The following is a 17,934-nucleotide window of genomic DNA, read 5'->3' as shown; positions in this document are numbered from 1 at the left end:
ATAAACAAGCGAGCTACAGGTACAGAACAGTTGTAACTCTGAATAAACCAACAGGCTGTGGCAATCAAGCAGGTCACAGAAGAAAACGATTGAAATAAATGAACCAATCTCTTGAGCGTACACAGACTTCGAAATTAAAACAGCCTCATTGGATAAAAGCCCTAACAGTAAAACTCATTCTCTCGCACCCAAAAACACAATAACTGATGAGACGGAGTGCATGCTGCGCTTTTCAAAGCCCCAGCCGTGCATGCCGCACGTCCATTTCAATCAGATCTGCCTATTAGGATTGCAAGGATGTGGCAAAATGAAGCAGATCAGCCCCAGTGTGCACATTTGTTGACGTTATCATCCAAAGGTGTGAGTGGTTGAAGTAGTGCTTTGGGAAATCAAACTGGTTTTCGTCAGGTGATGCTGAAGGGCTGTGGGGATATTCAGTTAAAGCAAACGTTCAATAAACACACACAACATTCTTATCTGATTTGTCAGTGTGGCCCCTGACTAGACTGAACATACGCTGAGTTTTTTTTATAACCTACATACCAGCATTCAGGTAATACAGTTCTCCACACTGAGCCTCACTCCTTACAAGGTTACTTCGGTGAAATAATAACACAGCTCATGCTGGGATCTAATTCTGGGGCCAAAAGTTGTATACTTTCATTAACCCTTCAGTGCTTTGTTGAAATCAGTAAGTGACACCACTGACTTAAGATTTCACAAACCTACTAAGGCTCATTTTAATCTAATCAATACTCAATTACTTTTAAAGTAATGTGGGGCCTGTGGGTTTTTAACCTTTTCATTGAATCTGAGCTATGCATTCTCCTTTTTTGATTAATAGTGTTATTGATTTTTAAACAAATCTGACAAATTGGGGTTAGAATTAAGTAAATTAGGCTGGTGAGATTGGTCACAAGGGTAGGATACATGTTTTAGTAAATTTAAGACTAATGTAAAAGATCACAACTCACAAAAAACAAAAGGTTTGCAGCCCAATTATTAAGAATGTTGACCTCACAGGTGTTTATTTATAATGCTGAATGAATAAAGAGAGTTTGTCAAAGTCCATCCATCCTTTTTCTGTAACGCTTATCCCTGCTGGGGTCGTGAGGGGTCCTGGTGCCTATCTGCAGCTGTCTATGGGCAAGAGGCGGGGTACAACTTGGACAGGTCGCCAGTCTATCGCAGGTAAGCACAGAGACACACAGGACAAACAACCATTCACGCACACACACCTAAGGAGAATTTAGAGAAGCCAATTAACCTAACAATCATGTTTTTAGACTGTAGGAGGAAGCCGGAGTACCCAGAGAGAACCCAGGCATGCATAGGGAGAACATGCAAACTCCATGCAGAAAGACCCCGCACCAAGAATTGAATCCGGAACTTTCTTGCTGCAAGGCAGCAGTGCTTCCCTCTGCTCCACTGAGCAGCAGTTTGCCAAAGTCAAGCTAAAGAAATCTCTAGTTAGTTTTTCTTTACTTTTATACCATTTAAGATTGATCGAAAATATTTGCTACCGATACATAAAGTAGTGAATGGAGTAATTAAGCAATATTCTAAAACTACCGTATATCATTATTATAAAAAAGGGTCTAAAGTTTTAGTCACCTATCTGTAAAACACATTCCCTCGCAAAAACAAAATTGTATGCTGCTTTTATTTCATACTAGTTTGTATTTCAATGATTCATTTAAAACACTGTATGGTATTGAGATTTAATTAGAAATGTGAAGCTTTTAATATTATTTTTTATGAAATATTTAAAATTTCTTAAACTTTAAACTAAACCTAAAAGTTAAACACTTCCATTTTATTGTAAAAAAAAAAAAATGAATTATTTAACTTAAGAAGCCCAACAATATAGTAGTTTATTCTATTGCTGCAGGATGAGATGAAATTATTCTGGAACATTAATTAGATATTCATTTCACATGGGCCCTAAAGGAAAGATTTAAAAAAAAATTTCTGAGGGAAATTAGTTTGCTATTATGTTAAAAACAGGAGAAATACATCAAGCTGCTGCAACGTTTTTCTGTCTGAATATATATATATATATATATATATTTTTTTTTTTTGTTATGTGATGCTAAATGGCTGATTCACTTTAGGCACATGACTCCGCCGGGTATTAATATTATATATATATATATATATTTTTTTTTTTTGTTATGTGATGCTAAATGGCTGATTCACTTTAGGCACATGACTCCGCCGGGTATTAATATATTTTATTATTCAAAGATTTACCAAAAGGAAGAAACATTGACATTATAAAGCAAAATGTACAAACATAACAGAAAGTAGTGATTGTCAGGCATTACTTAGTGTCACTGATATTCACAAAGACAGATTAGATACAAAAATTATTTCATTAAAACAAACCTGAGCTAGAAATAAAAAATAGTATTAAATAAGATAAGTGGTTAAGATTTGATAAAAAGACCCAATTAGGTGCAAGTGTTTATTGAAACTTATCCTACAGAGTGAACTGATAAGGAAAGTCTCCTAAACATGGCTTATAATTGTTTTTAATACATTATGACACTTAACATGGTTTTAAGCTCTCTGTTGTTTTCATTGCTTTATTAGAATAATACATTATTAAATATAAAAATACAGGACTGTTTCAGGATAATTGTTTCCAGGACACAAATGGTTATGATCACAATCTCCTGTTGTTCAATAATCCTGTGAATCCATGGAGTAGTCCTGCATCCTCTCAACTACGAAGAAGCAGAGAGTTCCAATAAAACCCAGGAGGACCAGAAGCAGGAGCTGCCACGTCAGCAGAAGGTAGCCGCTGTAGAAGAACGCCACTGCTGCACTCACAGACTAACACACACACACACAAAAAAAACATTTTATTGTTTCTTATGAGAAGAAAGAACCGCAAGCTTCCCAACATCTCAACTGTAGAGCACAGCCATGTTTTTCAAACTCTGGTAAATGTCATAATGGTGGTATTTGAGCTACCTCTAGTGGTACAAAGAAGAAACTTGGTATTGTGTGCAAAGTATATAAATATGTGCAAATTAATTGTGAGAAAGTGGACAACAGTAAACCAGGTGTTATTTTTCAATTATCTCTATAGTTAAACCTTGACTCTGAAAACAGCTGAACCATATTAAAGGCCAATGTCCACAAAAACAGCCAAATATAATATTTGATATGCTCTGTATTTTAAAAAAAATATATATATGTATAGAGATAAATTTAATTGTTCACTGAATCCTTTTTGAGAGGGGTGTGCAAGTGAAAGAAAATACAAAGACATTTTCAGAAGTTGAAAATATACAATTTTCCTGTTATTTATTGTAACAGTGCCAAATCTTTTACATGGAAATCCACCATAGTGAATTCTTCCTCGAAATTTAACATTTAAGATAATTTTTTGTTTATGTTTACAAAATGAAAGATGTGTTTCAACATCTAAGTAAAAACATAATCCATTATTACTTTACTATAACTACAGGGTTTAAAGGGAAAGGTTTCATTTTATTCTACAATTCTAAAAAAAAAAAATATCAAAATGTTGGCATTGGACGTTATCTGGCTGTAATGAACTGGAAGTAAAGGTAACAAATTAATGTGGACCACAGATCTTTATTGCTGCAAGGTCTTAATTAATGTGTTGCAATCAGGAAAGTTGTACTTTCTTTATCCTGTCAGTTAGTATTAGCATTGGTACATGTCATTCAAAGAGAGAGAGAAGTGCGATTCTAGTCCAAGATCTACCAATAAAAGTTTTTTTTTTAGGGGAAAAATACTGATTATTTAGACATCAGTCTGACCAATCACTGATTTGTGCTTCTAAAGTTTTTTTCTTTTTTTCTTTGGGCGGTTTTTGTTTTTTCCTTTTCCTTTTTTTTGTTAAATTTCCAAATTATTATTAATAAAAAAATCTTATCGGCTTAAAACGATACATGAAGAAAAAGAAAATATTGGCCAAGAATATCATCTAGCCAATGCATCGGTCTATCACTACCACTAAAGCTTGCATTCAGGGGAAAATGCCAACAACAGAAACAGCTAATTAGGCATTGGAGGTAAAAGTTAGCTACACCAGAACCTGTTTTCAGAACTGGACAGCTCCTTCAGTGACAGACTGCTGCACCCTAAATGCACCAGGGAGCATTATCACAGATCCTTCCTCCCAGCAGCTGTAAGGCTTTATAAACTTCACTGTTCCCAACAGCCTCAATAAGGTGTTACATTCATCCTGTTTTCTGCACAGTTTCTGGCTTGGTCACTTAAATAAAATGCTGCTATTTTTTCACATATCGATTACTTTAAAAATCTCCACAGCTAAATATTGATAATTTATTTGCCAGATGCACAGTATTTATATTGTAGAAACAATGTAAAATTTTCTCTTTTCTTCCATTTTCTATTTTTGATGCACTAGCTATAGAACACAGACAACTGTTTTTGATGATCACAAAAGACCAGCAACAACTCAAACCCGACCAAAGTGCTGTTCAAAATCACTTCACACATTTATAACTCTTACACATTACGCCTCGATTGGGCTCAATGAAACTGCTTTTTTGTTTTCATATTATTCTTATTTTTTATCATTAGTAAACATTTAAGATTATCTAGCAAATTGTTCTGTTTGCTAACCAAAGTAAATGCAAAACTGATTTAATTTATCCTGATTTGTGAAAATAAAACTACTGTCTAAATCAAACCTTCGGTTCTACACCAGCAAGACGTTTTTGGGAAAGATGAAAAAGACCTATGTGTTCTTTGATTAGCAGAGGATTTCACATTTGAAGTCTCCCATAGGTGACAGTTTTGCACCGTCTCTTTAAGTGTAAATTAAAACTAACTGAAGTGAATTGACTACTTACAACATTTAGATTGACAGATGTGATAAACCTTTATCTAGTTTTATTATATTTAAATCAAGCATGACACGTTTGATATTGTTTAGGCACTTCATGTTGCATGGCAGTATAGAGTTAAAAGCATGGGTGAGTTTGATGCCTTGAGAAAAACAAAAAAAAGGTTTCATTATTCCAAAGACAAGCTTAGAAAATATCACAATTTCCTAGGGGTAATTTTTTTTCAGAGATCAACTTTGCAGCAAAGAAAAGAGGGAGGGGTGAAGATTTTCCTCTCTGACACCTTCCATCCCTATTAATGAGGCTTCAGCTGAATTTATTTCACACTTGACAGGACAACATTTTGACTGAGCTTTGCTTGGCTCTGCTAACAATGTCTGAGAATTGGCAATCGAGGATTACCTGGATGAATTTAAAGATGGCGAAAGCAGGCATGCTTTGTTCGGCGTAAACATAACCCAATATGCTGTAGAGCTGCGTGTTAAAGCAACTATCTCCAAGTCCAAGCAGGAAAGAGCACAACAGGGCAATGGATGCACTGAGGGAGAAAACACAGCGCTTATTAATAACATGACATGAATAAAAACTGCCTTTCCTGAGGCCTGCTTTCCCTTCTGTTAAATAATAAGACAAACTACTTACCTTGGACTTAGAAATGGATTTTTCTGGGTGGTGGATTCAAAGACGACAGGCGCATCCTCTGGGATGTTTAGGAAAATCAAGTAGGAAGCAATAAAATGGACAACCATTCCCAGAAACACCACTGAGGTCCGTCTGAAGCGACTGTTTTTGCACAATAGTCCAAACAGACCTCCACCTGATGGGACAGAGGACACTAGCATGAATTAAACAAACCTCTTATGGTTTTTTAAATCTCTTAGAGCAGTAAATAAACTCACCTACTATTTCTCCGATTCCCACCACAATCCCAGAGATGCCAATCAAGCCTTTGGCTGCTTCTCCAAAGTGAGCAGTTGCTCCAATGCACGTTCCATACACTCCACTGTAGAAAGACAGCTCAAGTCCTGGAAGACAGAGACAGTTTGTTCTCCAACTTCAACTATTTCACTAAAGGAAAAAACATCTAGTCATTTTCCCTTACCACTGTATACCATGCAGGGACTCAGAAGTATTATAGTTTTAGTCTTCAATAGCTGCAGGATCGTTTCTGTAAAGAAAAAAAAAAAATTAATACACTAATTTAAATTGCTAATAAAATACCATATTTCTTGAACAAACGTGGCTCTTTTACTGCTCCACTAAATGTGGATTAAAAGCAGACTTTAAAGCCCTATTTTCTTCTTAGAATTAAAGTTCAGTGCTGAAAGATGATGGGGAAAATGAGCCAAAGAGCCACATTTAAATGCAGAAAGGCAAGCACCCAGGAGAGGCTTCCATTCAGGTTGTTAGAGAAATTTAGATTTTAGGGCAGAGATCCCAGCAGGTTTGTTTATGTATGCCTTGATGCCCTTTCCTGACATGAATCAGCATGCATCTTTGATAAACCTGATATCTTTCGAGGCAGGTGCACACAAGTCTGCACGCGCACAAGATACACACGAGACAAAGAGCAATCAGATCATCCAAACAACCTGGGGCAACACCGAAAGCAGGAGCAAGTGCAGCAGAGTTTCCAGTTGACAAACACAGAGATAATCTGAGATAAACTCGCACTAAGGCACTGTCTGTGTACTCTGTCGCGAAGAAGGGAGATTTCTATCCACATGAAAGCAAGTTTTACTTGAAGAAAAACAAAACTGCCTGTGACTTCCTGCTAGTTGCAGAATGGAAGCAGTCAAATGTGACAAAACCCCCAAAAAAGAAAAAAAAAAAATCATATTATGGGGGTTTTAGACCTACAATATGATGGTTTAATATTAACTGTAGAAACTCCGGGGTGAAAAAAAGCACCATATTGTAAAATAACCTGGCCTTAATAATAAACAATGAAATGATTACCATAAAAAGGTATGTGTAAGATGTGTATTAAAAGCAGTATTTATTGTTTAAACAGACATGTTCCGCAAATATCTCTTAGTAAATATAATAGGAAAAGCATAGTGTGCAAATATAATTTCTTATTTAACTTTAAAAACATTTTTACAATTTTAACTTTTCTTATTCTTAATTTTTTTAATTCTATTACGTTTTTTTTGCCAATAACAATTGTGGCCCTAAAAACGGTGGGGATTGCTTAGCAAACAGAGTCTTTTTAATTAATTTCTCATGTGTCAAGCCAAGACTTTTCACCATTTAATCATCGTCCATCCCTTACTCAGTGTAAAGGTGCATCTCAATATTTTTAATTACAATTAAAAAAAGATTTTTCATGGTATTTCACTTCTAAAACCATAACACGTTTGTACTGATACTGTCTATATACTATATGTTATACAGAATGATCAAAAATACAGTATGCTCTGTTTTTGTATTCATTTAACTCTAATCCTGCCACCATCATTCACTTGAATGAGTGAATGACATATATAAGTACAGGTCATTTCCCATTACCTTAGTAGAGGTGCTTTTAACATTGTCTCTGGTTGAAGAGTTGCTCAATGCAATCAATCTATCTGCTGTTGCCAGGGTTCAAAGTATCTTTGTGTGGAAGCTCTTCAAAGTGTGACTTTGGCCATGGTCTATCTCTGGTTAATCTCTTCCTAACCCCTGAATGGGCTTTGCTTTACAAATCCCTCCCTGCTGTTTTTCTACCTGCCTTTTATTTATTTATTTATTGCATTTTTTTTTTTCATTTCCTAAACTTTCCATTAATATGCCTGGATACATACAGCACTTTGGGCCTGATCTTCAGAAGGTTTTGAGCATCTTACAATACGTGCACACGTGTTTAAATGTACAGGGCAGATCTTTAAAGAAACCGACAAGCGATTTGCATCTGAAATTCACTCAGTTTTTCAAAGCTGAAACTCAGGCGGTTTTTGCATCTTTTTTACAGTAGCACGTCTGAAAATCCGGTTGTAAAATGCAAACAAACATTTCTGATGATAGCGATATCTCAAGGTTTTTTGGGTTTTTTTCTACCCTTGTTCCTCACACCTTGAGATAGACTACCTATGTGAAGTTCACTATACATTATATTTAGTATTATCATGACCTAAAAAAAATGTCATTATTACCTCCATCTCTATAGCTTAAAGCCTCATCTGCCTGCATCAGAATCTGCTTATTTTGAAAAAACTGAACCAGTTTGCACATCTTAACATTTGAACAGCAATCTTTGTAGATTACTTGTAACATGCACAATTAATGCACAGGCGTTTAGTGTAAAAAGTCTGTTTCTCTTAGCCTGTCTTCAAAATGGGGAAGACAAGAGAGTCACCATATCTACAGTCAGATATAATTAGTAGTAAACAAACAAGACAGGATGATTATTTTGCAGAAACAAGAAATACCAAACTATATGGAACTCAAGTCAGAATCAGAATCAGAAATACTTTAATAATCCCAGAGGGAAATTACTTAATAAGTGTTTTTTTTTTCCATTTAAACTTACGGAATTCAGTCTTGGTATCCTGCAAGGCAGTGTTTGCCCTGTTCTTGTACCTAAACAGCAGGAAAAAAAAGTGATGTTACCTTCTACAGTACTCAAATCAGCCAAAGTAAATTAAACAAACACACTAAGTAATAATGGATATATTCCAGAAAGAAGCATTAAAAACATATCTTGAAGAGAGAGTGAGAGATAAGATCTTTCTCTGCAGTTTTTTTTTTTTTTTTTTTTGCTCTGTTAGAATCAGAGTTAAATTTAAAGGTTGACCAATGGGAAGGGATCAAATTTCGTATTTCTGCCAGGTCACAATGTGTACCATCACAATGTATTTTTTTCCACTAAACTGACTTTCAGTTGTCCTTTTTTTATGTATAAATATATATCTCGTCGACAATCATAAGAATTAGAACATGTCTAAAGAAAACGGGGGGGCTGAGGGCTTTTCTTGCCACACTCAATGCTTTTCCATCGTAGCTGCCCAAGATCTGCCTGATTGCAACCTACTCTTCTTAAGTGCTGTGATTGGGCTTGACTGTGTTAAAATTGCAATAATCATGGCAAAAATGTTCAGTGTCATTTTTTTGAAGGACAAAACTCGTTCAGAATGCCTGCCAAGCCTTAAGTTCATCTTGACAAAACACTTGGAAAATCCGAGGCGGGCAATTTGGAGGAAAATAATTTTCTGGGAGGATTCATCAAGGGAAAGAACAGTTAATGCATAACTATTTCATTTTTGATTTTATCTGTTATTCCTGAGGGCTGATGTTGCTATATTCTGGTTGATTTTGTAAGACCACAAAGAAAAGGGGATAATTATCTAAAGGAGGATCCTTTACATTGTACGAGTTGAGAGCAGCGACTGCCCTTCCTCTTCAGACAGCATTTCCTCTTCATGGTGGCTCGTCCTCAACACCAAGAAGCTAAGAGTGCCAAGAATGGAAGCGACCAACAGGAACAGAAAAATGTTCCTCCTGCTGCTCTCTGAGATTTAAATAAACAGCTTTATTTTAAAACCATCACACTAAAACAGATTCAGAATGATAGCCACTCGTTTAATCCTGTCTGATTAAACTTAACTTCCACCACCATGCAACATTTTCCTTTTATTCTCCAACAGTTATTAACCAAGTCTAACCTTACCTGATATTTCAGATTTTCCATTCCAGTCCAGGTAAATGTAAAGATTCCCAAACAGCATACTGCAAATAAAAATGACACTATAAATGAATTGAAAAGGCTTGTGTTGTTGTGTGTTTTCTAATCATTAGCAGAGCTACGCTGTTTGTTTTCACTCGACATAAATATGCAGCCCACCTTTCCTTTAGGGAGCTTTTAAATCTAACCAACCTCAACCTGCTGCACAAACACACCCTGCTTACAATAGCTCTTTACATATTATATAGTGCACTATATATTCTCTGTATGCCATGTTATCCCAGTGTCAGCATTCTGTGTGTGAAGTTTATGGTGCGTAGCATCCACAAAAATCCACACAATGGAATGCAAAAATGAAGTATCTGCCTGTCATTACATAAAAGAACCGTACAAATGTTGTCTCCTCTAAAAATCCTATAATATGACATCATGCAAAAAATATGCTGTGCAGCATTAAGTCTGTGTCATCTTGAGCATGATTACAGGTTAAGTTCTATGCTTTTGTAGTATTTTTATTGTCTGCTTTAATGTGAACTAAAGCTTTTTTTTCAGTAGAGAAAAACAAAATATAAACAGGTTAAACAAAAACATTTTATTTCTTAAACTAGCCTAATATACCTGCATGTTGATTTGAATAATAAGCATTTAAATATATAATCTAAACTCATTTTGAAGATAAAATAAAGACTGGAAATATAATTAAATGGATTTTAAGGTATAAGAAATCAGACATCTTATATCTGCTTTATAGGGTTTTTTTATATATATATTTATATATATATATATATATATATATATATAGACATACATTTAAGAAATAAAATGCTAAATGTATATATTTCTTTGTCCTAACATGATTTATACTAGTGGCATGCAGATGTTTATATCCTGTTATTGCTTGAGTTTTTGTGTGCCTCCCTAAGATTAAAATTGTGCATAACCTTCATCTGGGAAGCACTTTTGAAAAACTTGTGAAATACTCAAAACCTAATTGGATTTTAACCACATATTTTTGCAGAGGCGTATTCGGAAAATGAAAAAAAAAAAAAAAACATTAATATTGCACTTCACCGATCAGTAGTCAGACAGGATTTCTTGAGAGGATTGCAAACCACTGCTGCATTCAGTTAAATGGGTTTGACTTAAAAATCTCCCCAAGGCAAAGATATTTCAATAAACAATTAATGGACTTTAATGTTTGGAGCTATGCCATTAAGAGAGAACTAAACATGAATACACCCAGAGCTGCAAAAAAGCAGTATACAGTTGTTCCAAAAAATAAGCTTGTTTGCTGTTTTAGGTTTACTTAATATCATGTGGTTATGCCTTAAGGTTTTTGAACAAATGTTTGAAAAGTTGAAACTGTGAGAACTGAACATTCTGGTTTTAAAAAAGAAAAACTTATCTTAGAGGAAAGAGAAAGACTGCACAGAGCTGGTCCAAGGCATAAGAAAACTACATGACTGCTTATGGCCCCAGGGCACTAGAGGCTCCCTAAGAGCAATTCATTCTTTAGTCTTTTTTAGCTTTACAACTTCTATATTAATACAAAAAAAACACAATTTCCTGATCAAATGGTCAATTTTCTTTACATAAATATATATATATAATCATGTATAAATCATTCATGCACAAAATAAATTTGAATTGTCTGATAGAAAGCTTTCCAGATATATATAACCTTATTTATTACCTTTTCGCTCAAAAAAGGATTTAAGTTCTACTTTAATCTTTTGTCAGTTCTGAGGATGGCCTTCACTCTCCGGGTCACTGTTGAATCAGCAGAGCAGAACTTTTTAATGCTTAAATTAATAAAATACTACCAAAGACCTGTCATGGGAGAAGGATGATCAGTGGGCTGACATTGATTAGTATTAACAACAAATTTGGCTGTCAGATTTCTTACAGTGATGTCATTAGTGACAGAAAAGCTGGTAATCTCAGGTTTTAAGGAGTGGCTTCAATACAGGAGCAACAGAGTAACCCATAAAAGTCATACAAGTTAGTAAAAGTGCTTTTTTGTTTTTTTTTAAACATAGCATCTGTGGTTGCTTACATTTACACAGTTTAAAAAGCTAATTGCTCAAATTCAATTTTATTTTTTTTCAATTTTATTTTCTAGCTGGTTGCAGGGACATTTAAATATTCATTATTCAGTAGTATGCTTGATATTCTGTTTGATTTTTATTATCTGTTTCTATACAGCTTATTTTTATTTAACAAACCCATTTTATTTGGGGGTGTTTCTGGCACTACAGGTTATTTTTGCACATGGCTTTTGCAGTTGAAGCCAAAACATTATGAACCACATGACACTTTTAGTCTAAATAAACAACATTCCAGTTTACTCTAATATGTTTGTTAATACTAGATGATGCATCCAAGCAGGAGGCTGTAAACAACCTTGTTTGGGCTGCAATGAATTTATAGTAGATCTGATGATTGGACTGTTGATTGCAGCAATCAATATTTTTGGAACAAATAGAGGGCCTCAAAGTGTAATTTATATTGGGAGAGCTGGTTTGAGAATGTTTTTCTTAATTTGGGACAGATTAGCTTACTAGGACTTGAACTTAGCAAATGGAGTTCTGAAATGTTTTAGAAATATTTAAGTTTTCTATTATGAATATATAATTTCTTTTAAGGCTATGTCATTTCTCAGTTTCAAACTTCTCAATTTGCTTGTATTTTCTCTGTATTTAAGAAGCAGCTGACCTTGAACAGCCAACATATTTTGCAAAATTTGCCTTCTTAAAGTCATTTGATTATCTGTTCCTTTTTTGGAGGGGCTCTTTAGGTAGCATGCTATGACTGAACAACAATCACAACTTCACATATGAATAAAAAATGACGCAGGCAAATCATAACTGATAAAAATTCCCACCAAGCTTCATGTTAAGTAGAGCCGGTTTGTGTATGTATGTTTAAATATTTTACCCTTTGAATATGACCCAGGTCTGCAATTTTAGTGGATTCCAGAATTTGCATGAATTGAGCCTCTTTAGGCTTTTTAACGCTTAAACGCTTTGACCTTTAATTTATGTGTTTTTTTCCACTTTGAGGATTAGTGTAATAAAAAAAAAAAAGACGATGAGCGGGGTGCTAAGTGATCCATTTGAAAAATGGAGTGAGTGGTACAAAATGTTCCCTAAATTAATTTTTTTCAAGAAAATGAATTTCTGTCTGTGATGAAAAATACAACAAAATTTAGAGTTCAGGAAAATAAAACCTTCCATCAAATATCTACACCTATTTCTGTCTTTAATTAAATATCCATATAAATGTGGTTTCCTTCCCAGGGCCCCAGTGATGGGAGGCAGAGGTTATTCATTAATACTAACAGCAGCAAACTGTGTTTGTGTTTGCAGCCTGTGAGCAACTGAATCATAAGTTTATTACAGCCGCGATCATCACTGCAGAGTCAGATTAGCATTGGCCTATTGGGAGCTTTGGCACAGGTGACAGCCAATGTAATTATAATACTAATTCAATTTGCAAATTGGAGCAAACACAAATTAGCTGTCCAAGCCAGCATGCATGAGAAATGGGCCAGATCCAAGAAAGGAAGGGGCCAAAACTTGCCTGTTGCAGATTTAAGGAGCTTTTAATATGCTCAGGCTGAGCAGGTAGAGACTAATGTTGTCAAAATGATTTATTAAAATCTCACTATGGTAAATGAGGAGCAAAGAAAGATATCCTGTCAAAGTGTTATTTACTCTGGACAGAAAATGTTGCAGCTTAGGTTAAAAAATAGTTTTAACATTGGGTATTTTATATAAACACAATGAAATATATAAGGTTCTGATGCAAGCCAACAGAACTGACAAACACCCCTGGATAGATGTCGAAACGTGCGGTTGCCTTCCAATTTAAGCCTGTTTGTGGTTGCCGTGACGCGGATGACTGAGAACACAGGCAATGAAAAATAAAGTCCTATGATGACAAATGCTGGAAAATAATATTAGGATAGAATAGGATAGAATGGTATCAAATTTTCCTTTATTGTCATTACACTGTCACAAAGCAAAGCAATGAAATATAGTTTGCATTTATCCAGAAGTGCTATATAGGATATAAATATTTATTTACATGTGTACAGTGACTATGAATGCATGGACTCTAAATAGTTTATATATAAACAGAGAGTCATTTTAAGAGGCTATAAAATAAATAAATGTGGAATCTATATACAGATTATACAGGAAAGGGTATAATACAGGATATATAATATCTAATATGGACTGATTAAAAACTTATTTTTAGTTGAATGTGAAAGCATACAGGTATATTCTTAAATATCACATGGATGATTTATAGATATATATGTTTAATAGAACATTTATGTTAATTTCCATAATAAATTCCACTTAATTAAATATCTTTATATAAATTAATACTAAAATAAAGGGTATTTTCAGCTAATTTAAAACCATTTACCGGATTTAATGCATGAACTTATTTTGCGTGAGCCTGGAGTATAACTTTCCTACCTGCACTGTAGAAGAGCCCAAAACATCCCGGTGTTCCTGTTGATAGTGGAAGCTTCTGAGTTTTCCACCAGAAAGGACCCCTGAGCCGTCCAGAGCACTGTGGGACGATGCGGGGGAGGAAAAAGATATATTCACCACTCAGATGCCGACAGGAATGGACAAGTTACACTGGTGCCTATGTAAGTTATGCATCTAAATATAAAATAGCCCAAAGCCTTGATAAAACTGAAACGTACTGCAGTGATTTGAGGCTACACCAAAAAACAACTGCTTTGAATATATCTTTTTCCTCATGTTTTGCCTTCCAATGCTCAGGAGGGGGCTTACTCTGGATTTTCACAGTTTTTGAGCAAACTCAAGATGCACTGCTTTACTTGGAGACACAGTTTCTAACCCATTTAAGGTCTAATTCAGGAGGTACTCTTAATAGCATCGTCGTATCCCAGGCGCAATAATCACTGCATGCATGATTAAGCAAAACTTGGATTTTGTGTTACGAGAGAAAAACAGGGCTTCTATGGAATGCAAAGACCTGCGGCAGTCACACTAAGCTATTTACAAGCTTTATTATCTTCAGCTGTTTTAATGCACTGTAGGCTCCTTCAGAGTGTATTCTCAGTGTGAGCAATTAGGCTAAGAAAAAAGAACAAATTTATAGCTGCTTCAGGTCAGTGGTATTTATGTAAATGTGGTAAAAGTGAAACTTTTACATACACTCATCTTTAGCAGATTTTTTTTTTTTTCCGGCCATTATAAACTTCCCACAATTCTAGGAAGATATCTGACTGCTTCTGTGAAGAAACTCTTATATATTTTTTAACCCTCTGCTTTAGTGGGGTAGACCTGGCGTTGATTTTCCCAACAGATATAAAATCAAGGTTGAGGCAAAACCATTTCAGAAGATAACTTATCTGTTCATGATTTAAAACCAGTTTTATTTGTGTCCGAGATCCTTATCCTTAGGTTATGATGTTCAAGAACAACCAGAAACACTAACGCCTATTATAATGTGAAAGCTTTGGAATCCGAGGTAAATCAATTTTGGAATAAGATTAAGTTTCTAGAAAGACTCTAAATGTAGTGCATGGACAATGCTTCAGGGTTATATTGGTACTGGAAGCTATGTGTTTAAAACAAACCAATCAGTTCAAAAAGAAAAACTCTACACTAAAAGTTAATGAATCCTTAGAAAAGAAAAACGCAATTTCCCTACAACATTTTGAAGAGCATTTCACCATATGTCTTGCTTAGTATATCCAAGCTTGTATGTATATTTTTTACCCTGTTTAGATTAGATTAAGTGACAATAAATTCAAACTTTTGCAGACTTTCTATCTCCGACTTTTTAAAATGTATATATATTGCATAGTTATTTCACTCTTGGTGAACGGACTCAAACAACATATAACTCTTAATGGTAAGAATTAGGGCTGCAACTAACGATTATTTTGCTAATCCATTAATCTGATGAATATTTTTTGGATTAATTGATTGATAATTAGATAAACAAAGGTTCCATAAAGAAGATTTTTTACTAAATTAAACCAGGTGAAAATAAAATGTTTCCACTTAAGTTCTGCATTGAACATTGAACGTTATTGAACATATTGACAGACAGTTTTTTTTTTTTATCGTAAATGCAAAATGTTTACATTTCTTTTACAATTTTGGTGTAATTGCTGCTCTAAGTTGGTGACTCTGTCAGCTATAGGGTATGTTTTACAGTCTTCATACTCCATTTAACCACTAATAGATTATTAAAATTAGTTGATTATTTCAATAATCGATTAATCCTGATTAATCCCATTGATTGTTTCAGCCCTACTAAGAATATGCAAAAACACTTGCTTTTCTTTTTTAGGGATATGAAAGTAAACAAGTCGTATTTTCTGGCTTTTTCATGCATTTTTTTATCTTTGTAAAATACTTACTTTAGAAATTGTTTACACAATTTAAATGTTTACATTGGTCAATCAAACATTATGAAAAATAGTAGCTTAAATAGTACAGACAACAAACTTAAGTGTGAAATATAAGGACACAATTGGTGTAATGGGAACTTACAGGCTGCTCCTACGCCGATGAGAACAGATGTCAGGTAAAATGACCAAGTAGAGGGCATGATGAATACTGCGATGTAACCACTGAACAAAAGCACAGTCATGATGTGTTTAATTATTTCTCACTGCAAATTCTATAATCAGGACAGAATAATTTACCTGTAAAGTAGGCCACTTAAAAACATGGTCAGTTTTGCTCCAATTACTGTGACAACAGTTGGTGCAAGCAGATTGGAGAATGAAAAGACCCCATAGATGATCCCTAGACTTTAGAAGAAGTAAAATAAAAATAAATAAAAAACAGTTACTGCATCTACATGTTTTTCTATTGTAAAAATGTTTGGGTTTTTTTCTTTTTACCTGTGGTAACCACTACCACTGAAAGTTGAGTTTTTCAGGCTTTTCACCACAGTTTGCTGCAATGAAAATAAATAAGAGTTGAGTTTATCAAAGGAGTAGAAATCAGCCAATAACAGCGTGGGGTCATGCATCCTGTTTGATCATTTCACTGCCATTTAAGAAAATCAGAAACACGAGATGCGCCTGACTATCTCCTCTTTCCTCCTCCTCAGAACACATCAGCAGACCAATTTTCTTATTTGTTCTATCCACTAAACCTAAAACTTAACCATAACTAAAATAAGATATGTCAGCTGGCTCGATTTATAACACATTAAGAGTTTAAAGATGTCTGTTTTTTTTCTCCTCAAACGTTAAAATGAGTACTTGGGGAAATAGACTGTAAATAATTAAGAAGCACCAGGTTAGACAAATTGATTTAGGTTTATTTTACTTACTTCCACGTTCCCACAGGTGGTGAAGGCGGTGAAAATAAACAGAAATCCCACACCCAAAATCACGACGTTGTAAGTCCTTCTGTCTGCCATAGTTCTATTTATCCTCCTAATACATTTTAAAAATATATTTTCGCTTTTAAAGCTCCTCTGTCGATGAATTACCTAAAATCCTAGAGGATCCCCTGAGGACCCAAACGTCTCCATTTTCTAAAAGTTCAGTTACAGTTTAGTTCCAGTTTAATGCAGCAGAGGAGCAGCAGCGAACAGAAGGCAATAGATCCGCACTGTACTCCACAGACACTTCCTTCCTATTATACACAGCACACATGACAACTTGTGACTTTAATTACAGGCAGTTTTTTCCGCTCATTTTCCTTTTTCACTCAGACTTTTCCTTCGTCATGAGGACAGTCCGGACAGTCCTAACAGTTTTCAGGCTTTGCTTCTTCTTCCGTTCGCCTCATTTCTGCTCATTTAACTCCTTTGACTTTGCTGCCGTCCGGAGGTGACGGCGAGGAACGTTCATTTAAAAAAACAAAACTCACACACACACACATATATATATATATATATATATATATATATATATATATATATATATATATATATATATATATATATATATATATTCTCCTCTAAAGGTAGAGGAAACACAAACATTCAAATGAATGTTCCACTAGTTTTCTGCCTCTTCGTCACATTGGGGGAAAAAAAAACACAATTTAGGAAAGATTCACAAAGATTCCATAAATTCCAAAAGGGAAGGTCCTCTTTGACATTGTTGTATTTGAATGTAGAAATGTGCCTTTAAGAAAGGGCCAAATGTTTGATGTCTTATCAATTTGCCCACACATCTACATCCATGCACAAGGTGCGTCACTATGTTTCCATAGCAACGATCGTTTTCCTTTTCCGTTTTTGGGTCTCATTCTCATTCATGCCCCCTAACTCCAATCAAGGCGCCCTCCACCGCTGCGAGTGTGAATTCATTGGGAGTGACACTCAATAGTTAAGGGGTAGTGCTTAGGGGGCGGTTTGGGAATAGAACCAAGAGTCAGCCAAGATAGA

At 34.9% G+C, this 17,934-nt stretch overlaps 1 protein-coding gene across 2 annotated transcripts; it reads right to left on the bottom strand.

Moving 5' to 3' along the window:
- Positions 1–2,582: 2,582 nt before the first annotated feature.
- Positions 2,583–17,329, bottom strand: LOC107083102 (UNC93-like protein MFSD11). Of its 2 annotated transcripts, none has more exons than XM_015372086.1 (13): positions 16,867–17,329; positions 16,430–16,485; positions 16,229–16,336; positions 16,074–16,153; positions 14,010–14,106; positions 9,505–9,563; positions 9,201–9,345; positions 8,368–8,417; positions 5,956–6,021; positions 5,753–5,878; positions 5,496–5,670; positions 5,256–5,391; positions 2,583–2,838 (listed from the first exon to the last, which is right to left on the bottom strand). In XM_015372086.1, the coding sequence occupies exons 1-13, from the start codon at positions 16,954–16,956 to the stop codon at positions 2,686–2,688; spliced, it is 1,341 nt and encodes a 446-aa protein (XP_015227572.1). In that variant the 5' UTR covers positions 16,957–17,329; the 3' UTR covers positions 2,583–2,685. The 2 variants fall into 2 exon arrangements, with proteins under 2 accessions (XP_015227572.1, XP_015227573.1); XM_015372087.1 differs by having other exon boundaries at positions 17,029–17,329.
- Between the last annotated feature and the right edge of the window lie 605 nt (positions 17,330–17,934).

The sequence above is a fragment of the Cyprinodon variegatus genome, unplaced genomic scaffold (genome assembly GCF_000732505.1).
Source record: "Cyprinodon variegatus isolate N-32 unplaced genomic scaffold, C_variegatus-1.0 Scaffold68, whole genome shotgun sequence".
In the NCBI taxonomy this organism is placed as follows: Eukaryota; Metazoa; Chordata; class Actinopteri; order Cyprinodontiformes; family Cyprinodontidae; genus Cyprinodon; species Cyprinodon variegatus.
Note: the sequence above shows the minus strand (reverse complement) of the source record. Positions and strands in the feature narration are given on the sequence as shown.